Source organism: Sinocyclocheilus rhinocerous, unplaced genomic scaffold (genome assembly GCF_001515625.1).
Source record: "Sinocyclocheilus rhinocerous isolate Xijiao unplaced genomic scaffold, SAMN03320098_v1.1 scaffold138, whole genome shotgun sequence".
Taxonomy (NCBI): Eukaryota; Metazoa; Chordata; class Actinopteri; order Cypriniformes; family Cyprinidae; genus Sinocyclocheilus; species Sinocyclocheilus rhinocerous.
The window spans coordinates 182,483-207,806 of NW_015635519.1; the positions used below are offsets into that span (position 1 = coordinate 182,483).

The following is a 25,324-nucleotide window of genomic DNA, read 5'->3' on the forward strand; positions in this document are numbered from 1 at the left end:
TGCTGCTTAATATTTTTTTGGAACCTGTGATACTTTTTTTCAGGATTCTTTAATTAAAGCAGCACTATGTACCTTTTGGCGCTCTAGCGGTTAATAAACAGAATTGCACACATCCCGCGGAAGAACATTCCAACCTGAGCTACTTCTCTAAGTTTATGTCTCTGGCGATTCACGCAGGTATGTGTTACTCCTCAGCGGTGACGACCCGACCAGGCTACAATAGTCCAAATATAAGTACTTATTATAAGTGTACCGTAGTGATTCGGAATAAGACAAAAACGCGGTTTGGAAGATGAATTCATGATGTATTCGCTCATTATATAAATTTTGAACACAGAAAAAGTTACATAGTGCTGCTTTAAGCGTAATCTGTGTTAGTGTTGTTTCAACTGGAAAATTATTCTAAATATGTTTTCCCCTAATTGTACCAAAGTTCCAGTGGGTGTTCGCTTTTCGTGAGTGTGTGTGAGGGAATCCTGGTATTCCCTAGGTTATGGGGACAAAATATCCCCACGAAGATAGTAATACTGTGATATATTGAATAGGCCTATACGTTATGTTCTTGCTTGTACAATTTTCCTTTAAATTCATTAGAAAATTGTTTAATGTTATTTTTCCTAATATTGTTAAGAATGTTAAATTGCTTATTTGAGCGTTATATGGTGAAAAAAAAGTGTTATGTGCATTTTTTAAACTAGTTATGTTTGTTTGGCATACCTGCGTCATGGCGTCATTGCACGTCTCATTAGGTGGCGCGCCTGTGATGCGCTTCATTAAAGGCAGAGTGAGTGATTTCTGGTAGCCAATGTTGATATTTGAAATCACCAAAACAAACACGCCTCTACCCCAAAAGGGTCTTGCCCCTATTTTGATAGCTCCGCCCCACATATACGTACGCAACCCAGGCAACGATTAGTTCTGTGAAACAAAGCAAAACCAATGTTACACCGTGTCTACGGACGTGAGCAAACTGCTGCCGGGTTCTATTTATGACATGCTGACACAAATTTCAAATGGTTTTCAACAGTCGTTTGATCGCGTCCAGTGTAGGCAGACTTTAGCTGTTGTAGACACAGTGTTACTCACCTATTGAGAAGAAACAAAGCAACCTCGGCGTCCGATCGCAGGCCTCCGCTCCTTGAGTTCTCTCCAGCGCTGAAAAGCTGATCCGATATTTACACGGGTCCTACTTCTTGCCTTATCGTTCCGCAGACGTTTTCCTCTTTTGTTTTTTATCCGCCATCTCTATCTTTCTGTCGCTCGGCTCGGCTAATGTCCGTCCCATGCACTGAACGCGCTCTCCTCCACATCACGAGTAGACACGCCCCTTATTGCTGATTGGCTACAAGTTTGTTTTGCGATTCGGCCCGAATCAGTTTCGAAGAACGGACCCCTGGTTTGCGATGCAAATTATATGTCAATATGACAAAAAATTATTTAGCTAAATATAAAGTTTAAGCAAAATAAGACAATAATAATAATAATAATAATTTTATTTTGCAGTACAACTATAAAATTACAATACTAATTTTAATCTTAATTTCTTCATTTTTAAATAAACTATCAAGCTCTGAAAAACTAAACTTTAATTTAAACTTGAACTTTAATTTCAGCCTTTGCAATTTGATAATTGCACTAAGCCATAGCATAATTATGGTTTTATTTTGATTAATCGTGCAACCCTACACTCTCAGCAAAAAAGGTACAAAAACTGTCATTGGGGCGGTACCTTTTCAAAGGGTACTAATATGTACCTTTGAGATACCAATTTGTACTCTTTAGCGGTAAAGAAAAACAAAACCTGTACCTTTTAAAAAGTTATCGCCCCAGTGACAGTTTTGTACCTTTTTTGAGAGTATACCAACAGGTGGCCTTCAGTGCAGAGGTTATATAAATGTATTGGGATATGGGTGCTGATTTCATTCTTCCCCCTTTCTATCCAGTCATATGGGCAGTTGGGCACTGGTCTGAATCCAAGTAAATGACAGTACAAGAGAGTTTGTCTGTGAGGTCTAGTCTTTTTCAATGTGTGTATTTGGTGATTTGATACAAATGCTCTTGCACTGAAACAGAGGCACACTGTTCGACCTCCGGAGGGCGCAGCCTTCTAAATGAGACACAGCGACAGAGTCAAGGAAGCTATCACTGCAGCGCTCGTCTCTTTAATTCGTCATTCATCTCTATTATACTTCTTTTCAGGTATCTGTAGAACAAAACGCACAAAACACACTTCCCGGTTGAGTATAAATTCTGTTCATTGTGATGATAATGAGTTATAGCCTATGTGTTAAAAGCAGTTCGTCTGACTCAATAATAGTGTGTCATGAGTTTAGTGTGCAAAAGCACATGGTTAGCATGGGTGCTTCGCGGTTAGCGCGATATCCCGCTATTCATGATAAATGGTCAATTGGTCAACAAGGAGCACCCATGGGCAGCGACTATGTATGCATTGGAGCAGCACCTTAGCTTGCGGCTGATTTCCCACAGGGACCAGCCATGTGTTCTGGTGTCCCTCAGGTTTCTCAACCTCTCTAGTTCATTCCAACCAATGTCAGTCCCTTTCCAAATGGGAACACTTATTGGCAGTAATTACATGTGCATTGAAATAAAGCCTGATCTTAGAAGGGGAATCCATTTCTTACATGGAGCACATGGACCTCGATATCGGATTCTTATCAGATTCACAAAGGGAGCATCCATGCCTGCTGGTGCACCTATGCCTGTCCATTTCCCATAAGAAACAACAATGCCAACCAGTGTCCTAAAAGGAGCAACTGCGTTCAAATGATTTTCAATGGGGTTGAAGTCAAGACTAAGTTTGAGCCTGATGAATTTTTATTTATTTATTTTATTATATATATATATTTTTCGAATTGCTCTATTGAATCCAGATGGAAACTTTTTTTTTGGTCAGGCAGTGTATAAAAAAAAATAAGTGTTTTTTTTTTTTTTTTACAGTCAACAATGATGCCGATATAAATGCACATAAAAATTAAGGGTGAAAGTATAAAACAAAAAGAGTGCAAAATGCCTACACCCACTCAAACACATCTTTGTGAGTTACTTCATCTCTGTTCGACTGGGTGACCTTGACCTCAGATCAGATTCTGTTCTCTCTAATCTGCACATACAGTAATACTAATAATAAACAGAAATGTGTCTGTTTCTAGATGCCACAGATCCATGTGCTAGATTTACTTTCAGGATCTAATTACATTGTAGAAGTTCTGAAATTTGATTCCAAGCCCAGCTGAAAGATTACTCATTGTGCTGTCTGTTGAAGACTGTGGTTTCTCCTTGATTCCAAACACACATAGCTGAAATGAGTTCACAGGAAGCCCCACAAGTCATTTGGGACAAGTCTAATCACAGAAGATGATGAATACATCTGGTGAAAATATATAAGTTCAATGACGTCAGCCTCAAAGAGTGAAATATTTTCCATCCCTTTCTGACACGCACACACACACACACACAGAATGAGCTTCATGACTCATTTCCCATGTAGCAGCAGTGAGGTCTGTTGGGCTGGTGTTGGTTAAGGATGAGATAAGCTCTGCTGGATTTAAGACACAGCAGGAATGATGTAGTCTTAATGACATCATGTGCCTGGCATCTCCAAAATAATCCCAGAGACTGGATCTGATTCAAATAAAACCTCACCTGCATATTTCTCTGTACCTCAGCACACACTGCAGTCTGCTTTTGTGTTTGAAAAAGGTTCTTAAAGATTGTTTTCCAGTCTAGAAGTGCCTGAATGATTGTAACTAGACGACTGACCTTAGAAGACAAACTGATCTTTCATTTTTCAACATTTATGATTCTTAGGCTGTACTAAGGTATCTTATTCGGGTCAGTACAAAAAACAAAAAACATGCATGTTGTGTGATCCGTCTTATTTAGAAAAAAATAATTTACATTTTGCATACACTGCAAAGTGTATGTAATTTTCTTTTTTACCACAACTGTAAGTCCCCATTCTCTATCAGCCAATATGTCTAGTTATTACAAATACGGAATAATAACTAATAAAATTTGTACTATAAAATATGTTTCAGCGGTCACCACTGCAATAGTTGAGTACCTTATAATAAATACTATTATTTTATAGTAACTCTGGCAAGAATTAGTTTTTATTGCTATTAAATATTATCAGTAGTGACTATCTCCAATGACATTAGTCCTTATTGAACAAACAGTATCTCGCTGGAAGTCATTGTGACTAATCATTAGAGACAATAAGCACTGAAACTGGGATATATGCCAATCGCTCTTTAAATAAATGACTATACTATTGGGCAATTCATTCAAAAATAGATTCAAGTTACTATTCAGTTACTAAAAGCTGTATGTATAACGTGTTTCATGTTCAGTTGCCAACTCCTGAGATCTTGCAGCAGGGTTACAGAAAGAAAATGAACTGACCAATCTGTAAAAACATACATTTTATTGATGACGTCTGATACTTTACAGCGTTGGGTGTTATTATTAACAGTACATAGTAAGATTTCCTCTTCTGGAATCCAGACATGTAGTATCAACATACAAAATTGCGGCAATATAAGAGGCATTTACGGTACATGATATTTATATGTATATATGTGTGGAATCTTCTGAAGAGGATTTGAGATGGATATTTCAAATGAACTCATGGTAAGATTGCAGAGCTCTTTCTTACAAGCACAAGCTTTCAGCAAAGCATGAACCTTTAACCGATAATCAAAGATGGAATGAAACATGAACCATAACCTGTAAAAAAGATTTCATACACACAATTCATCATTTGTTCACAAAGAAAAATGAAAGACAAACATAAGTCAATTGATACACAAGGCTCTTACAAAACCGAACAGTACAAAACAATGAAGCTTAACGACAAGGTGAGAAAAGGAAAACTTTAAACTTGGTCCTAGCTTTTGCATTTAAAGCAGGTGTACAACATGTTCCCCTGTGTAATCCAGCTATATAATAATCCATACCGGGCATGCTCAGACTGCTTCGCCTGAGATGCCGTACTTTTGTGCTGAAGGTCCATTTGGTGGCAAAGCGTCTGTGCTCTACATTATATACCACAATCAATGAACCTCGTAGGACGTACAAGCTCACAGAAAATGGCAAGCGGTATAAACGTTAATTCAGTATTTTACACTGGTGTTAGATCGCTTTAGTGAAAAGATAAAGCTTTACATTGCAAACATGCATGCGATCACAAATGTGCACAAACGTGTTCGGGGCTCTGGCTGCATCAGGGCCACTAAATGCTCAGAATTGGTTGCTATTCAAGATGAAACTTTACTCGTCCTTCTCGCGTTCACTCAACTAGTTCCCCAATTTCCTCTTTAGCACAGACCATGTGCTTCAGAAATATTTCTTCTAGACAAACTAAAGGAATAATCCACCACAACTTGAACGTTTTGCCATTTACTCACCCTCATGTTGTTCCAAACCCATATCTGGTTATTTATTCATTTATTTTTTTGAATGGGAATCTTCATGCAGCTATTTTTCGAACTTGTGCGTTACATTCCAAGCCATTTGGCGATTGGTTGTTGGTGAACCAATTACAGTGAACGATTTCAATGTTGTCCTAACCCGCATACAAAACTATCGTATTGTCTTCATAACCCATAAGGTGTTTGACAGCCGTGGTTACCATAAACTATGCGAAAATTCTTTAAAAATGAATCTTTTGCGTTCTATAAAAACAATAACAGCATACAAGTTTGGAACAATTTAGGGCATGAAATGTAGCATTTTCTTTTAGGGTGAATTATACCTTTAATAAACTCAAAAAATGAAATTCAGCTAGAGTCCTGAAAATGAGAGTATTTAGGTGTTAGTCTTTGGCATGGTATTAGAAAAGCCATTTTAGATTTATCTACAGGAAAGATACTCTCATCTAAATCTATAACTAAATTACATAAATGCTCACTTCCTGTGTTAAAAAAAAACAAAAAAAAAAACAATATATCCCTTAGTGCATTGCTCGGTGGAAATATACCTCTAAAAGTTTTTAAGTCCTAACTGAAACCTGTCTTTGACCTTCATTTACACACCCAAGGTTGTCATTAGTGCTGATCTAGTACAAATGTTTCCATTTCCAAAGACATTTGATGAAAATGGGGCGCTGATCTTAAATTAGCACTCTAATTCCTCAGACACACAGTATTAGTGTGTTTCGGGAATAGGAGGTGAATTTTACAATATGAATTGTCTCAATCGGCAGCAAAACCGAGGTGCAGTGTGGAAGCTGAGAGTTTTTGAGAGGACCCAGCTGCCCAAAGACATCCACACACAACCCATGCTGATAAAACTACAGCCGCACAATCTTCTCACACACTCACGGTGAAGCTAACAATGAGAGTATAGATGACTTTTATTAAAGAGTGTCTGTTACAAACAGCGTGGCTCTCATTGGCTAACAGCGTGGCTCTCATTCAGCTCTCTGCTGAAACCTGTGCTCCAAACCCAGACTCGACAAATCTAGATTTAGCTCACATTAAGCGGGGAACACAGCAGATCCAGTCCAGTTGAGTCTAGATTTGTTCAGAGTGAATGTGGGCGACAGGTTCTGATCCAGCGCATTCATGAAGAGATCACTATAGCGCTTGAGTACATGTGTGTAACCGTTGCAACCTGTTTAGTTTCGTTTCAAAGAACTTTTACAAAGAAAAGAGCAGAAAGGGTTTTACACAAGCAAAAAAAAAAAATGGCTGCAAAAGAGTTGCAGCTATAAAAACAAACAACAATTAACAATAATAATACAACATAACAAAAAGATCATTGAGTATTAACATTAGGGAGGCAAAGTATCCAGTTGTGTCCCTTCTTCAGGTGAAGCGGCTCCCTCAGAGGGTTTGGCACAAGAGTCTGATGAGCTTGTGAGAGAGAGAGAATATGTTCTACACATCCTTCGCTACTCGCCTCCGCCGCACTGAAAGAGAAAACAGAGATGTGTTAGTAATCTGATACATTCACAGCATTCACGCCGTTAGAACATGCTGAGAGCTACAGTACAAGAACCTTTAATGAGATCTGCTCATTTAAGACGCTTAAATAAATCAAGTGTGTTAGTCAATCCTTCATCCTGTTACAAAGCTACACACAATTACTAATTTCAGACAAAACTTGTTCTGTCATGAACAATCAGGTCTCCCTGCACAACTGGGTCTGTTTTCAAATCAGTTTTCTGTTACAGTACAATAGTTTAGCCTACTGTATTATACAACAGCTGATATCAAAAGTTAGTTTCACATTTTATTATTTGCTTGTTCTTGCTGATCAAAAGGTAATATGAGATTTAATAAGCTAGATGGCAACAGCATAGCAGGATGCTGAGCAGGTAAAGAGAAAATTGTAATTTCACGAAGTATAGCTTTGTTTGTTTACCATTATATGCAACAATTTAAATGGCATTTATAGTCATATTTACATTTATTTATTTAAAGGTTATAGTTCAACCAAAAATGAAAATTCTGTCATCGTTCACTGAACGGCACTCATGTCGTTCCAAACTTATATGACTTTCTTCTGTGGAAGATATTTCGAAGAATGCTGGTAGTACAATAGTACTAGAGTAGAAGAACAGTTTTGGTCCCCATAGACTTTCTTGTATGGCCAAAAAAAAAAGAGACATTTCTCAAAATATCTTATAATATCTATAATTCCACTGAAGAAAGTAGGTCATACAGGTTTTGAATGACAGGGTGAGTAAATGATGACGGATTAAAATTTTTGAACCATACCTTTAATACTACATATGTGACCCTGGACCACAAAACCAGTCATAAGGGTTTGTTTATACATCACAAGGGAGATTTATACATCAACTGGAAGCTGAATAAATAAGCTTTCCATTGATGTATGGTTTGTTAGGATAGGACAATATTTGGCCGAGATACAACTATTTAAAAATCTGGAATCTGAGGGTGCAAAAAAAATCAAAATATTGAGAAAATCGCCTTTAAAGTTGTCCAGATGAAGTTCTTAGCAATGCATATTACTAATCAAAAATTAAGTTTTGATATATTTACGGTAGGAAATTTACAAAATATCTTGATGGAACATGATCTTTACTTAATATCCTAATGATTTTTGGCATAAAAGAAAAATCAACAATTTTGACCCATACAATGTATTGTTGGCTATTTCTACAAATTTACCCCAGCGACTTAAGACTGGTTTTGTGCTCCAGGGTCACATATCTGAAATTGTTACAAGTACTGAACTGAGTACAAATTAAAATACCTTTTAGCCAATGGAATTGCTAGGCAGACTCATTTGAAAATAACAACAACCCATCTAGTCTATCTCAGATCCAATTAGGTTTTTAATCAGCCTGAAGGGAAACAAAGATTTATTTTGAAGGTACTAGGTTGATAGGCGGCCTAATCACTAGATTTCGCCAAAATTGCCAGGTTAGTTTAAAATGCTTAGAAGCAAGGAAACTCGAGATTCACAACCAGCTCTGCTTACAGTGGGGAAAATATTTATTTGATCCCCTGCTGATTTTGTAAGTTTGCCCACTTACAAACAAATGAAGAGTCTGTAATTTTTATGGTAGGTTTGTTTTAAATCCAGAAAAAACACATTATATAAAGGTTAGAAATTGATTTGCATTCCAGTGAGTGAAATAAGTATTTTATCCCCAAGCAAAACATGACTTAGTACTTGGTGCAGAAACCCTAGTTGGCAAGCACAGAGGTAAGACGTTTCTTGTAGTTGGTCACCAGGTTTGCACACATCTCAGGAGGGATTTTGATCAACTCCTCTTTACAGATTCTCTCTAAATCCTTAAGGTTTCTTGGCTGTCGTTTGGCAACTAAACCTACCATAAAAATTACAGACCCTTCATTTCTTTGTAAGTGGGCAAACTTACAAAATCAGTAGGGGATCAAATAAATATTTTCTCCACTGTAGCTGTCTATGAAATAATCAGTTGGAAGAGTAGGTAGAGATTTTATTCAGAACCAGTTTAATGTATATAAAAAAAATAAATAAAAAAAAAACTTTGGTTTTGTTAACAGGTATTGCACATGCCAACATGGACAAAACACCATATTAATATACTCTGACCTCGTTTGTTGAAATACTTGTTCAGCAGTGCAGCAAACAGAAGTGATTATTATTTATTTATGTATTTATTTTGTTTTTAATGAATCACAAACATTCAGTACTTCCTGATTCTTTAACGAATAATTCGAATGAGTAGGATTTTATAAAATCAAACACGTACAACACGTACAAATCCATATTAGTAAGCTATTCACTTTTGGACAGAAATTCTACATATTTTATGCTAATTTCTGCAGGTTTCTTTCTAAGCTGGCAGTTCTTAGACAGAACAAGCAGCAAAGTGGACCAGACTTTATGGCGAAAGTCAAAAGACCGCCTACATAAGACTACCACTCTGAACTGTGTGTGCATTTCCAGCTGAGGACTGAGTTTGGTTAATCAGTGTTGACTAGTTCACTTCTATATAAGGTCTGGATTCACAACAGTGAGGATCTGATAACTTACCACACCCCGTATAACCTGTCCAATGTACAGGTGAGTCAAACAGACTTTAACAAAACACACATCACCTTTTAAAATGTGCCGTTAGCATTCATGCCAAAGATTAAATGTCAAACCCGTGCTCTCACACATAATACCTAAAGACACTGGAATAGAGCTTGACGCATGACATCACCTCACACACATGTAAAGCACACTGTGTGTGCGTGGTAACATAAGACTGGCAAACAGGAGATAGATCCAGACTTCATTGATGAAAGACAGAAAGGAAAAGAAAATATCATTAATAAAATGCCATTTTAAAATACCTTGTTTTACAGTTTTGTAGCAGATTTTTTGTCTATCTGAAACTAAAAATACAAGTGGTTTTTGCTACTGTACCTTTAAAAATTCTATATGTAAACAAGCTCTGTTATGACTGACCAACAACACTGCATGTAAAATAATGTGTGTGCTAACACTTGTGCTTACAGATGTGCATCAGTAATCGACTAGAAAACTTGTTCTTAACGTAGTCTCACACGCAAGTAAAAGCAAGTAAACGCTGTATTGCTGATGTTCATAAGCGCCACCTGTTGTCAGAGAGTGAATTTGCGTTTTCATTCAGCCAGTCAGCTGTTTTTGTTTCATTCAGATGTTTTATGTAGTAGAGTTTCACAAAGCTAAAATCAGACCATCCTGTTTTTGCTTCAAATTTCGAAATTATACAAAATAATTGAAAACAAAAACTGCTCATGCTGCATATATGCAGCATCTTTGTTTGGATTTTGATTCAAATGCAATGGTTGCCTCTAATTTAAAATGGAAAAAGCACAGGCAAAGCCTTAGTTTGTTTATATGAAGAGATTTCTTTTATTTGTATTATTTATGTATTTGATTTAGGATTTGTTTTCAAATTTCAATTTAGTTTTGTTATTTGACACATTTCAATTTCGCAAAGAAATGTGCAGCATTTTGTCTGAGAAACAAAAAAGGACACCTTTTCATTTATAATTTTTCTTAAATCTCGTTTTGTTAAAAAAAATCGTAAATCATATCACATCTTGAGTTGAGTTAATCGTTACATCCCTAGAACCGAACTGAAGAACTAGTTTTTAATGACGTATTTAAATGTGTATCGCAGTTGTGTCTTTCTTTTGTATGTCTTTCTTAGGTCAAAAATAGTGAATAGCAAACACACGAGAGGGCATGTAGCCATCTAGCCTGTTTCTGTCAATCAGAGCATATGTGAATTAGGTTATGTTCTCACCCAGGTCGTTGTTTTTTGTGATTGCGGCAGCAGCGCGGGATCTGGGACCCTGCTGGGTGAAGTGGTACCCAAACTTCACGATGCTTGTATTCTGCTCCAGCATCTTAGCGATCTCCATCTCTGTCGATGTACCGAGCTGCTGCCGCTGAGAGCAGAAAACACCGGAAACATCTCTATTACACATGCTTACATAAGCCCACACACACAGACATTTCACTAAGAGTAACATTTGAATTCAATTTGCATAGTGCCGGCAAAATAGCAGGGTTTTAACACATTTCAACATATGTACAAAAATAGATGCAGCATAATTCATTATACTTATAATGTATGTACCTACATTGACAAAATAACTGAATTAAGGCCCATTTATGCAGTGGTCTACTAACACAAGCATTTAAAACTAGTGCTGTTTAAAACACAGAGACCGAGACGGAAGAAATCGCATCCTGTTTGCTTTCATTATTTTACAAAAGTGAAATGTTTTGTTATTATTGTGAGTGCACACAAATAAATGTAGAGTCTTTACAAATTCGAAAGATAAATTACTCTTATCTGTATGACCGAAATGAGGGAGTATTTTAAGGAGTAAGTGACTGCACCGGCGCCTCCATCTGTCCTGCAGTGAGCGCTACTGTTCAGCTTCCACACTCCGCACAGACACTTGTTAATTATGCTATTCTAATTGCAGTATAAATACTAGGGCTGCCCCCTAATAGTCGACCACATTTTTTTTAGTCGCAGAAAAAAAAAATCCACATGCAAAGTCACGCAGTCCGTGATGGACAGATCGTTAACGGCTGCTCTTTGTGGTAATACAGTACATCGGGCAGGACATCCAAATGCTCATCTATCTTTCATCAACCTCAAATATGGCTTATCATCTGAAATATTCAAGTATTAGCAACTTTACATGGCTGCTCAATCAAATGTTAACCTAGAAAATGTGTGCTGTTCAAGTGTCTGTGCGGAGTGTGCAAGCTGAACAGTAGCGCTCACTGCAGGACAGATGGAGGCGCCGGTGCAGTCACTTACTCCTTAAAATACTCCCTCATTTTCGGTCATACAGATAAGAGTAATTTATCTTTCGAATTTGTAAAGACTCTACATTTATTTGTGTGCACTCACAATAATAACAAAACATTTCACTTTTGTAAAATAATGAAAGCAAACAGGATGCGATTTCTGCCGTCTCGGTCTCTGTGAACAAGCTTTATGCGTGCTTGAGCGCTTATAGGCTATGTAGGCAATTAAAGGCTCAATATAATGATTTAAATGGTTTATTAATAAATGTGCTACTAGTCGACTAATGCTTAAAATGAACGACTCCTAGTCGACCAGAACAAATCTTTAGTCGAGGGCAGCCCTAGTAAATGCATTCATGCTTTCTCTGAACAGTCTGTATGAATATACTTAAATGCCACATCTGATGAGGCTTCCGAAAATAATGTTATGACCACATTGTTGCCAAAAAGTTTGTGTAATAAATTCTATGGTGAATCAAAATATTTCTTTCTAAAGCTACTTACAATTTTGTAACGTCTATTTAATACTTTTCTCATGTAAATGTAAAGTTACTTTAAATTATCTTTTGGTGGGTAATTTCTCAGCCCAAATTTATGTGCGTTTAATTTGCGATTAATTTGATTAATTAATCAGCACACTACATAATTAATTAGTTAAGATTTTAATTGCCTGACAGCCCTAGTAATTACATATTAAGGTAATGTTATATAATCATGACATGGTTAATTCTGCTGGAAATAAAAGTTCTCTCATTTGATGATTTTTTTTTTGTAATGCAAACAAAAAGATAAGATTATTTATTATAAATGAATGACAAATCTGGCATCGGTACAAAAACAGCGTTGCATTATGTAAAAAGAAGGCAGATTCAAAACAATTTTACACTACCATTCAAATATTTGGAGTCAGTATAATTTTTTAAAAATGTTTTGTATGAAATGTCTCGTATGCTCACCAAGGCTGCATTTATTTGATCAAAAATACAGCAAAAACAGTAATATTGTGAGAAAAAAAATGAAATAAAAAAACGTTTTCTATTTTCATATATTTTAAAATATAATGTATTCCTGTGATGATTCCCGGCTTAATTTTCAAAAAACTTAATTTTCAGCAGCCATTTTTCCAATGTCTTCATATTACTCCAGTATAGCACGAACTTTCAAAAAATATGCTGATCTGGTGCTAAAGAAATATTTCTTATTATCAATGTCAAACTTAGTTGTCCTGCTTAAAACATTAATTTTTTTAGGGTTCTTAGATGACTTTAAAAAAAGTTAAAAAGAACAGAAATTATTTGAAATAGAAATATTTTGTAATAATGTAAATGTCTTCTTGTCAATTTTTATCAATTTTATGCATTTTACGCATCCATGCTAAATAAAAATATATATATAAAAAAAAAAGTATATGTCAAAGTTGACTGGATGAGCCACACTGAAGATGCTGTATTTAAAAAAAAAACACACACACACACACTCACTCACTCACTCACTCACACACACACACACACACACACACAATAATACCTTATTAGCAGCATCAGATGATTTCGATATTAATGTGGCAAGCTAATATGCAACAACCTAGTCACACTGGATGCGAGTGGTGTGTCAAAGTTATAATCACCTAAACTATAATCACCAGAGCAGACCACACTGGTAGCACCAGTCTGTGACAGTCTACAAAGTAAAAAAAAAAAGCTTGTTGTTTTAGAACAGCATATGTTTGAATTTGTGTGCTGTACCTGGTTGTCAATCTTGATCTCTGTTAGCATGTCATTGTCCCGCAGAGCTTCTACCAGAGCCTGAACTCCTGTGCCTGTGATAAAATTAGACTCCAGATTCAAACTTTTTAGCGTCTTATTCTCTCGTAGCATGTCTGAGAAGGCCTGCAGTGAACACAGAGAAACACACATAGCTTTAACAAGGTGTCAAGGGAGCCGGATCTCTTCCATGTTTATCTTAGCCTTTCACTTTTAGTGAAGACAGGCAACCTACCTGACACTGACAAATCACCAGTAACCAGTAATGACAGTATAATCTATTATTTAGAGTGGAATATATTTAAAACTGCTTATGCAACAATTTTCAGAGGTTTAACAAATGCTGCCTATTTGAAACCACCAGAAATGATGGAAAAACAGCAGACATTCAGCTTGGAAAACACACTTAACAAAAACAGCATGCAATCAAAGTACGTAACATGTAAGAATCAGTTCACTGTAGGTGCATGATTCAAGCGCTTTCAAGAGATTCATTTCTTTCTTTTTTTTGACACAAAAAGCACAAAATATGGAGGGTCATCCCTAAAGACAGCATTTGTCCACTCTCAACCCCGAACACACAGACATCTGAAGTGAATCATGTCCCTCACCATGGCAACAGGGTCATTGCTTCTGGTGGCAGCCAGACTGAACTTCTTCACATGAGTGTTCCTCTCCATGGCTTTTGCAAAGTCCTTTAGAGTCGGGATTGGAATGTTCTAGAAGTAAAGAGAAGGAAACATTAAAAACAGATTTGTTGTTGGACAATTAAACAGCTCCTTTATGTCACTAAATTCATTGCCATGGTCTTCATCCTGATTTTATGACATAGCCTCCATTTTAGGTCATATGAATTTTTAAGAATTAACATAGCTCCCTGTGAGAGACAAAAACAGATATACAAAATAATTAAAAAATAATGTAAACATTTAAAAGTAAAAATGGTGGGTTGGGAGCTTTCAGGAAAAAAAATGTTCTGGTTTGTACTGTATGTCTGTTTACTGAATAATTTCAGTAATTTCATAGCAGATATTGAAGAGATTTTTTAAGCAGCTTATATATATATATATATATATATATATATATATATATAATTTATATATAGTATTTGTATTAGTATTTGTTATTTGATTAAATAACAAAAAAGTCCAAAGTCTAAAACATCTGCATTTGAGAACACAACTGAAAATGCTTCACAAATCACCATAATTTGAGTTAAAGTGTTGCATTATTTGGTGTGTCCACCTTTAAATTTAATGAGCAGAACAAAACCTGATAATCATGTTCTCCAGCATAATTTGAGAATGTTTCATAGAACATACTCTGCTTTAGTGGAACCAAGAAAAGCAGGCCGTCTGTACAAAGGAGCAACATGTCACTAATTTAATTAGTGACAGACATAATTCACAATATATGTGCATTTCCAGTCAATTAATTTTTTTTTATTCCAGATTGTCAAATATCAGGCAGTATCAAATGTTTGGACTAAAGCGTATTTGGTAGTAATTTGTTGGCAATATAAAATTAATAATCATCATAAATATAAAAATGACTTTAATGCATTTTTATTTTGGCCATTAAAGGGTTAGTTCACCCAAAAATGAAAATTCTGTCATTACAGACAGCTCTCAGAATTTATCAAAAATATCTTAATTTGTGTTCCGAAGATGAACGGCGGTCTTACGGGTTTAGAACGACATGAGGGTGAGTAATTAATGACAGAATTTTCATTTTTTGGTGAACTATCCCTTTAAGTGTCTTGGTTTGAGTGTACTAAACTGAATCTCATTACCTTTATGTTGTTGAGATTGACTTCGGTCAGCGAGGAATCATTGGATTTTATCCGCTGCAGAGTTTCCTCCACTTTTGTAGGGTTTGGTGGCTCATCAAAAACTGGCTTTACCTTTTCTCCCTTAATAACATCTATAACAAACACAACATTCACAAATGAGCTTCTACTGTGTCACGAATGCATGAGAAGACAACACGACTATGGTATCTGCTGAAAGATGAAATCAACTTGTAGAATAATAAACTCACTGTTATAACCGTCTATACAGGTGCCGTCATAACTCTGCATGCTCGTCACCAGTGTGTTCACTCCAAGAATAGCTAGAGAACACAACACAGAACTGTTACAATATACACAAAAAAGTATTTAAAACACCCACATGAAAACATCATGATAAAGTGCAGTAATTCACAGTGCATTAAAAAAAAGCTGTTTAATGCTTATGTGCAGCACTTCACTACTATTTATACTATGGTATTCTAGATGTTACTGCATGAAGCCACTTTCACATTCCTGTGTTTCGGCAGAGCTGACCAAAAAAACACATCCAGCACATGAAGAGTATAAAGCTTATCAGGGTTATAATGAATCATGCAGTGAGGGAAACCAACCAGGGACAATCTCATAAAGCAGCGTGTTGAAAGAGGCTGTTTAGAGAGAGAGAGGATGTGTTTGCCGTTTTATTCTGGAGCTGTGATGGATGCAGTGTGGGCGTTCAGACCCCCAGAGTCAAGGAGGGAAAAAATATTGCAGTGAGAGTAACAGAAAACACTAGAACAATAGATAGCACAGAGCTGTTAATTCAGGCTTAAAGCAATAAAACTAACCCTAGAGATATTAGTGTTCTCTCTAGGTGCTTTCGCACCACATAGTTCTAAGAGCTCAGTTCTAGGAACTATCCAGCAGGGTAGTTCCAAGAGAACCAATTTCCTCCTCGGGCCGTTTTCCTGGTTGCATTCGCACCAGCAGCAGGAACTCTGAAGCGGCCGAAAGCGGCGTCTTTATTCACGCCATTTACAAACATGTTCGGAGCTGTTTTTGTTGTGTCCCGTGGGTTTTGTGATAAGGGAGATGGAATGTAAATGCACAATTTACGCGATTAAAAGAGCACAAAAATCTGACTACATCTCCTATGACAACTTGCAGTGTTACATATCATCGAGGCTGAGAAAAGAACACAGTGCTGCAGACAACAGGTAAATGCCATTATCGCTGTTTTCCATGTTCATCGAGTGAACATTTTTACACAGCTTTTTAAAAATACAGATAACCTGTGTTTCATAAGAGTTTGGAAAATCAGCATACACATACGTCACTGGTAGTTCCTATAGAACTGTTTTAGACTCTACTCTGAAGTAGGAGATAATTTAGTACCCCCAAACGGAGTTCCTATAACTAAATACGTTCCCTAGTTCCTGTGGTGCGAACACGCCAAAAAGAGAGAACTTCCGCCAATAGTTCTAGGAAATATGAAAAGGTTCCTCCAGTGCGAAAGCCCCTTCTGTCTCTTTCTGATCTCCCATTATCACTGTTTGTGAGATTCTGTAGCAGTTTTTACCTGCCAGGTCATGCAGTTCTGTGTCAGTAGCGCTAGAAAGTGCCTCTTCCAATTCCGGGTCAAGGGTCGTGGCTTCCTCCTGATGGATCTCGATTGGTTTCTTTTTGGGAATCCATACCTTTCCTGTAGAACAAAAAGACAAAAAGTGATCAGTAACATAATGGCATAACTTGCATCTTCTTTCAAAAGTGACCCATATCTGATATCTGCATTTACACTATACACTTGGCAAAACAACCCAAGGTAGACATTCTGACCTGGAAAAGTTTAGGCCAAAAAGGAAGTAAATGGACATAGATGAAATAAGCTTTTGATTGCCCAAAGGCTCAAAAGACAAAAATCTTCAGCATGACTCCACTGGGTTGAGCCTTTAACCTCCATTGCACCACTGAAAAGATTCATGTGATCGTGGTTGGTGTCTAAGATTTAACTTAGACTAATGTTAAAAGTTTCATGACAGTAAGGGCTTTTTTTATCTTTTTGAAATGAGTCTTATGCTCACCAAGGCTGCATTTATTTGATGAAAAATACAGAAACAATTATTATAATTATCAGTATTGAAAACGGTTGTGCTTCTTAATATTTTTGTGGGACCTGTGATACATTTTTTCTTATTGAATGGAAAGTTCTTTGATGAATAGAGTTCAAAAGAACAGCATTAATTTAAAATGGCTCTTTTTCATAACAACATACAGTAAAAGTCTTGATCAATTTAATGCATCTTTGCTAAATAAAATAATTTCTTTTAAAAACTAATGCAAATGTCACACTACAAGACTGAATACATGAACATGGAAGTAGTTCCACGTAAAAATTCTTCTATATATTCAAACAATACAAGAACTCTCCCACTTCCAAACATAAATGCTTGAAAAAGCAGCCCAGTCAAATGATGAAAACTCAAGAAAAGTGAGCAGCCCTTTACTTCACTGAAAACTGTAAAAAGACTACATCGCTACTGAAGACCTGAGCAGAGAGAGAGGGTGGTCAGACATGATGTCCAGCTGTATGAATGGCTGGCGTTTATGAACTCGACACACAGATAATGATGGTGCACAGCAGGCCCATCATGATAACAGTTCACCCCTTAACCTCCAGACTCCAATGCTATTGGACTCTCTGTGACGCTGATAATGAGGTCGGTAACGTGAGGCTGGTCTTGTGACGAGTTCATTCTCTCTGGACAGTGAACAACACACTCTACAGCTTGTAGAGTGATGTGACTGCTGATCTCTCTCATACTGAGTGACTGTGAAGGGAGGGTTCTGCTGAAAACATTCAGTTCTTCCGTTTCAGTAAAACCTCATAATGTCACAATTTGAATCGGATGTTTCACAAAGAATAAAAAGACTCCTGGAACGTCATTATTTGATGTCCATCAAGATTTGTGCGGCTCCTCAGCCCATTAGAAGCAAATATGGAACATTCCAACACATTAAAGATGAACATTCTGTCATCATGCTGTTCCAAACACGTATCATTTCTTTCTCCCACTGAAAACAAAAGGAGATGTTCTGCAACAGTCGGGCTCTGGAAGTAAAAATCCCATTAAATTTCACCATAAGGAACAGTAACTTTATAGACAGACCTGCTGTGAGCTATGAGATTGTTAATCAATGGTAAATGCTTTTGTTAAACACGAAAATGAATATTATTTTCAATTACTCTTTTATCAGAGAAATTCCTGGTAAAAAAAAAAAAAAAAAAACTACATTACCCATGATTTTGCAGAGATATTTCCACCAATCAGAGAATTGCAACAAGTAGCCTTAATCTTGCTAAAAGAACACTTTAGGCAAAAGACATTGAGTCAGTTTTCCTACGCTCTCAAAATACTTAAATATTTGCAATATTTTTGCAATAAAATGACCAGTCTTGTACTTTTGTCTTTTTGTCCAATTTTCAAACACTTTTTGCTTCAAATCAAAGTTTGTAATGTTTTGGTTCACCTTGTAGCTTGTAACTCTAAGACTTTTTTCAAAATCCCTATTGGGAAAATAAATGGGAAAAACCCTTCCGATAACAAGGCCACTGAAAAAGTAAACAGGCACCGTTGAACTCTAAAATAATGTAGGGTTTGGCACATTTCATTTATAGGTAAGTATTCCTTTAATAAGGGTCTATGACGTTACATGATGATTCTAGACTTTTATGTATGACATAATCTTTCCAGCCATTATAATAGCAGCTGGCAGCTGTAACTTCTCATTACACAGAGATGTGATTAAACCGCGGCTCTGGCCTGAACCAGCAGAACTATCTGCTCCATAATCATACGCAGCTTCCTTTTCCACGCTGGACAGCAGCAGTACTCACTCAGGCCTGTGAGGTTTGGAAACACACGACACAACACAGTTTGAAGAGACTCCACTGATGTCAAACATATGATTGGTTTGTATTTTTCTAATCCTGATTCGGTGACTGTGAAACGCTCACACTTTAATGAGTAAAAGAAAAGCAATAAGCCAAAAGAGGCAGTGCGTTACAGCAATTTTACCACTTTTAATTTTAAAGGGTACTTTAAGGCACAACACAAGTTATTGTTTAGTTTTTAACTTGGCGCACTAGAGTTCCTAACAGGAACAGGCCGAGGGTTCTAAGACCTTTCTCACTGCACAAGAACAGGCTTTGTGTTTGAGGTGTGGCTGAATTCCAAACACATGTTATCAGTGCAAAAAATGAATGTGAACCAGAAAAAAAACAACAACATGTTTGCAGAAAATATTCGCAGAGCAACTGATGAGGAAAGCAGAGACTGCTTAAAGAGAGTATTATAGAGTATATCTGTCATAAATAGATGAATATTCACATGACTTTAGAGGATATCTGCCATACACACACAGTCTTCTTCAGCTACAAATAATATTTAATAAAACTCTTAAAAAAACAAAAAAAAAAACATTTCAGGACAAAGTTAGTTTAGTTTTTAACTTGGCGCACTAGAGTTCCTAACAGGAACAGGCCGAGGGTTCTAAGACCTTTCTCACTGCACAAGAACAGGCTTTGTGTTTGAGGTGTGGCTGAATTCCAAACACATGTTATCAGTGCAAAAAATGAATGTGAACCAGAAAAAAAACAACAACATGTTTGCAGAAAATATTCGCAGAGCAACTGATGAGGAAAGCAGAGACTGCTTAAAGAGAGTATTATAGAGTATATCTGTCATAAATAGATGAATATTCACATGACTTTAGAGGATATCTGCCATACACACACAGTCTTCTTCAGCTACAAATAATATTTAATAAAACTCTTAAAAAAACAAAAAAAAAACATTTCAGGACAAAGTTAATGCATTCAGGACACTGTGATTAAAATGAACAACATGAGCTAAAACAGTGCAATTGTTCTTATGCAACTGGAACCTAAAAACCAGCACTGAAGTGAAAACAGCAGGGCCGAATGATGCAGATTAGGTCACCCCTCAACTATTTTAACAAGAGCAAATTAAAACATGCTTCATGCTGGAAATGAGCAAATTCTCTCCCGCTGTAGTAATGGAGACTCTGTATTCCTGTACTGTTATGTTCTCTTCATGTCAACACAATAAAACAGCGTTTGGTTATTACACAGATGCTGTTATTCAGTGTGACGTACTGCAGCACAGCTTCTCTGCATTAATCTGAGGTCACTTGTTGATACGTACTACTATCTGGAATCCAACCTTCGGTTTTAAAAAGCCCAGATCATAAACCAACAGACTTTGGATTAGCCTTCACTACACTACCGTTGAAAAAAAAAAAAATTGGTGTCAGCAAGATGCATTTTGTTTTTTCTTTAAGAAATTAATACTTTTGAGCAATGACGCATTAAATGTTACATTTAAAAAAAAAAGTGACAGTAAAGACATATAAATGTTACAAATTATTTATATATCACATAAATGCTGTTCTTTTGAATTTTGTATTCAAAGAATCCTGAAAAAAGCATATTAGAATCATTTCTGAAGGCTCATGTGACACTGAAGACTGGAGTAATGTCTGCTGAAAATGATGCTTTACCATTACCGGAATAAATTACATTTTAAAATATTAAAACTATCCACACCACAAACTGTTTGGTTTTGTTCTATTACCATGATGACAGAAACTGAACAGACATCTGATTCTGAATGGCAGATATGAACAGAGCAGTTCTGTACTGGATCTGAAGGGGCGTCTTTGTTAAGCAGACCTCACACGGAGAAAAGAGGGAATGTTTTATTTAAGCCCTTTATTTAGCGGTTGTTTTTTGTTCTGTTCATGTAAACCGCTGTGGTACAGCGAAAGCCTGCAGCACAAAACCAGTCAGAACCAGAAGAGAGAGGAGCTCGGCCCATCACAGTGTGTCTCTTGGGCTCAGCTGAGCCGCTGAGCTGATCTTGGCTGACCTCAACCTCCCTAACTACTTCCTGTCCTTTCACGACCCAATCACAGAGTCCTCCCCTGTGGACCAGTACAGAGGAGTCTTTCTGCACAAGCTGTCATAGCCAGCTGCACTCTAAAGGCCCTCAGCAGGACAGCAGAGCAAATAGAGAAAATCAGAGAGAAGACACATGGGCATCAACAAATCCATGGAGTCAAGTTTTCCATTGCATTCACTCATTATAACAGATCTGTCCACTGAGGTGTATCAAATGATGCCTCAGCAACAAACTCTTTTTGTGTCATGTGTACCCGCCCTGACTGTATTACAGTATGAAAAAAAGAGATACGCAGCACTTGGCAGAGATGCATATCTCTCAAATTCTCTGTCGCCAAGGGTCATTTAGACTTCATCCCAGAGGAATTCCAGCACTTCCTGTTTCCTCATTTGTTCTCAGACATTGAGATTAAACAAATGTTCTCAAATTCCAGTCTAGCAAATCCTAAACTAGAAGTTGTGAAAACACTTGAGAGTTAAAAGAGACCCTCAACACACTGCAAAACCACTTAATCGGTATTTAGTGAGATGTGCCGATCTAAATTTTGTTAAAAAAAGAAAAACAATTCTCAAATCGAATTAATTTGAAATACAACACCGTTTAAAAGTTTAAGCTCTGTAAGATTTGCACCAAGGCTGCATTTCTTTGATATAAAAGAGTAAAAGCAATAGGATTGTGAATATCATTTAAAATCTAAATTTTGCTGAATATGCAGCAGACATTACTCTTCAGTGTCACACGATCCTTTCAAAATCATTCAAATATGCTAATTTGGTGCTCAAGTAATTCTTGAGTTCTAATAATTATCAATATTAAAAGCAGTTGTGAAAGTCTTAACAGTCACTTTTGATCAATTTAATGCATACTTTCTAAAAAAAAAAAATCAACTTCGATGTATGCTAAAGCAACTTCTAAACTATTTTGTTTCTACTGTACACAGAGACGCTTGAGTTATGATGAGACATTAGCATTCAGTGACCTAAAGAACATTACACAACGCAAATGAACCACGACTAATACAACAAGGGTGTGTGAGAAAGACAACTATGTGTGTGCCTGTGATTTTTACAAATCTGAGCTGTAAAGTAAATTAATATAAATCCGTCTAATTAGCCACTTTTCCACCATCGGACCAAACCGTTTTCCAATAGTGCTGAAAATTTCAGACCGATAAATATTTGTAATCGTGACGTGCCAAACCAAGCTCAAGTGGAAATTAGGGGTGCTCCAATTGATCGGCTACCGATCACTATCGGCCGATATTCGCTTTGGGATGTTTAATCGGCAGTCTCTATAAAGGCCGATCTCATAAACCGATCTCAAACTGATGACATGTCTGCCGTGAGAGATTTGGCATGACATGCAGCGGCACCATCTCAGTCTGGCGCTTGTGAAATACTTATAATGCTGAAAGTGAGGTGCAATTCATATTTCTTCATTAAATAACTTATAAAGTCATTTGAAAACTTTCTGTGAGACAATTTAACAAACAGCGCAAGTGAATCACCGCACGCGCTCTCTCTATTTCTCTCTCAAAATGCGCAAATGACTTCAAATCACCACACATCACGTCTGACTATAAGCGAGCTGCACGCTGCACAGTTGACACAGGAATTGTCACTTGCACAATCGAGGCAGTGTTGTCACTAAAGTTTATAAATTGCATTTCTTTTTTATTCTTGTCAGTGTTTAACCATTCATCACTCACTCGCTCTCCTGGAGACCGTGCGCTCGTGCACACTCCCAGCGCGCACACATAACGCCAGGTTCACATTACTCCGTTTGCAGTGAGAGATCGTTTCTGCTGCACGCGCTGAATTATAGTGACAGCACATTGTTAGCGGTAAATATGAAAACGAAAATGTAGTAATTACACTATAAATGCATATAATTAAAGTCTACTGTGTTTCACAGTCAATACATATGGCTTTTAGGCAAGGCTTAAAGGAAAAGAGCACTTTTAGATAAACAAGGCAAAAATAGATGGCACTCGTGGAGGGAGGAAAACAAAGTTCTTTATGAACCGCGGGATTGCTTGTAATAAAGATTTAAAAGCAAAAGGAAAGGCAGTAGAGCTGACTGTTTCTGTCAATGGTAAGTTTTAATTTAGAATGTTTGTGATAACGTAAGAAAAGTAGTTTAAATGTGTTGTCACTTGCTTGAGCAACTGTTTTGTGCTGTGTGTAAGCTATTGTGCAACAATTGCATGAGTGTAAAAACAAAAATGCACTGCATGATCAAACATTTAGGGGAGATAAATATATATTTTTGAAAAATGTCTAAATCATCCACCCCTCAAATAAAAAAAAAAAATCTCCTCTCACAAGAGTCACCTATAAGAGGGAAATTTCCCCCATTTTCAAAAATGAAATTGAGGCCCTGAATAAATGTATAAATTATAAATGATTGGAGTATTACTAAAAATAATTCTACATGATAAAAATAAGGCTTTAAAAAAGATTGGTATCGGTGATCGTATCGGCAGATACTGCTTTCTGTGATCAGCCTCAAAAATCCTGATTGGAGCACCCCTAGTGGAAATATAACTAACCATTCCTTACTGTTCTTAGAACTGGAAAAGAGGCTACTACACTTATGCACACACTACTGTTCACACTAATGTAAAAACTGAGTGTATTAATCCATTACAGGCTAATGTATGCTGAGTGTGAGAAATCCTAAACCCATCCGAGATGATGGATTTAACAGACGAGAAGCTGGTGCCCAGGAGAGAAACGTTAGACATACTCTAAAGACACTCTATCTTTAGATCTCTTCCTGTAGAGTTTCACTTTCCTGACAGTCCAGAAAATGCCTGGAAACATTCCCAAAATTCATAAAGCTAAATTTACTAAAATCAATTAGTGAGAATGCCCACAGGCAACAAAAAACATCTGGATGGACTCTTGTATATGGAAATGTCACTTAAGTGTTCAGTTCCATCAATCAGGAAAATCATTTTTCATGTGAGTCACAGGTTACTGCTGATCAGACTGGTATGATTTACCTGTTTACCCGGTTAAGTGTGCTTTTCTGCTGGAATACTGATTTTCTGTGGAACCTGTTTGTTGACAGAATTAGAAGGAGGTCATTTATACAGGAGGTGTTCTACATTATTTTAATTTAAGATGCATAGATCTATGAGGAAACTGGGAATAATAGAAAAAAGGAATAATAACAATGTGATATTTAATATAACCTATAACTGTAATGTGACAGCTGTGTATTTATTGTCATTTCAGGTTTACCAATTTATTTTAATAAGCTAAATTGGATTCAGAATTATTTTAAGAACTGGATTTTGTTAAAGGTGCACTAAGCGATTATTGAAAAACACTTTTGACCACAGCGTCAGACCTAGTCCCAAAACACACTTGTAGCCAATCAGCAGTAAGGGGCGTGTCTTGTAATGATAGAGGGAAGAGAGCGCTCAATTTGAGTGCACAGGACAGATATTAGCAGATTGAATATAGAGAAATTTAAAAAACACAAAATAAAAAAAAAATAAAAGAGGAAAATATCAGAGAAACAAAACATTAAAAAGAAGGGTTACGATCAGGTAAGGACCCACGTAAATATCGGAGCAGCTTTCCAGCACTGAAGAGAACTCAAGGAACAGGAAGGGCTTGAATCAGACGCTGAGGCTGCGTTGTTTCTTCTTTATAGGGGAGTAATGTTGATTTTGCTTCGTTTCACACAACTCATCCGTGTTGGCTTTTGTTTGAATATGCTTGTGTGTCATCTTAACCCTCTAAGCGCCAAAGTCGCAAAATTGCGACAAGACGTCATACTTAATCAAATAGACTGTAGTTCCTAATATGGTGTAATATCTCATTTGTATTCGCTACCACTAGATGGCAGACATGTAGTACTTCGATTCTAGACCAAAATTACGTCACGTTCCTATTCAAAGTGTTCGAGGAAATAGCAGAGCAAGTGAGCTATCGTGTCATTGATGCGGAAGCAGTTCAGATCTATAGCGTGCGGGTAAGCTGTGAGATTTGTGAGAGAAACTCGCC

At 36.8% G+C, this 25,324-nt stretch overlaps 1 protein-coding gene across 1 annotated transcript in view; it reads right to left on the reverse strand.

Moving 5' to 3' along the window:
• Positions 1–4,432: 4,432 nt before the first annotated feature.
• Positions 4,433–25,324, reverse strand: part of LOC107746940 (tropomodulin-2-like) — a 42,961-nt gene continuing 22,069 nt past the window's right edge. The window contains exons 4-10 of the mRNA XM_016561294.1: positions 16,904–17,026; positions 15,594–15,665; positions 15,346–15,476; positions 14,165–14,272; positions 13,536–13,679; positions 10,766–10,910; positions 4,433–6,934 (exon numbers count right to left, since the gene is read on the reverse strand). Of these exons, the coding sequence (XP_016416780.1) occupies positions 6,903–6,934; positions 10,766–10,910; positions 13,536–13,679; positions 14,165–14,272; positions 15,346–15,476; positions 15,594–15,665; positions 16,904–17,026 (755 nt within the window). The 3' untranslated portion in view covers positions 4,433–6,902. The remainder of the gene's footprint in view (positions 6,935–10,765; positions 10,911–13,535; positions 13,680–14,164; positions 14,273–15,345; positions 15,477–15,593; positions 15,666–16,903; positions 17,027–25,324) is intronic.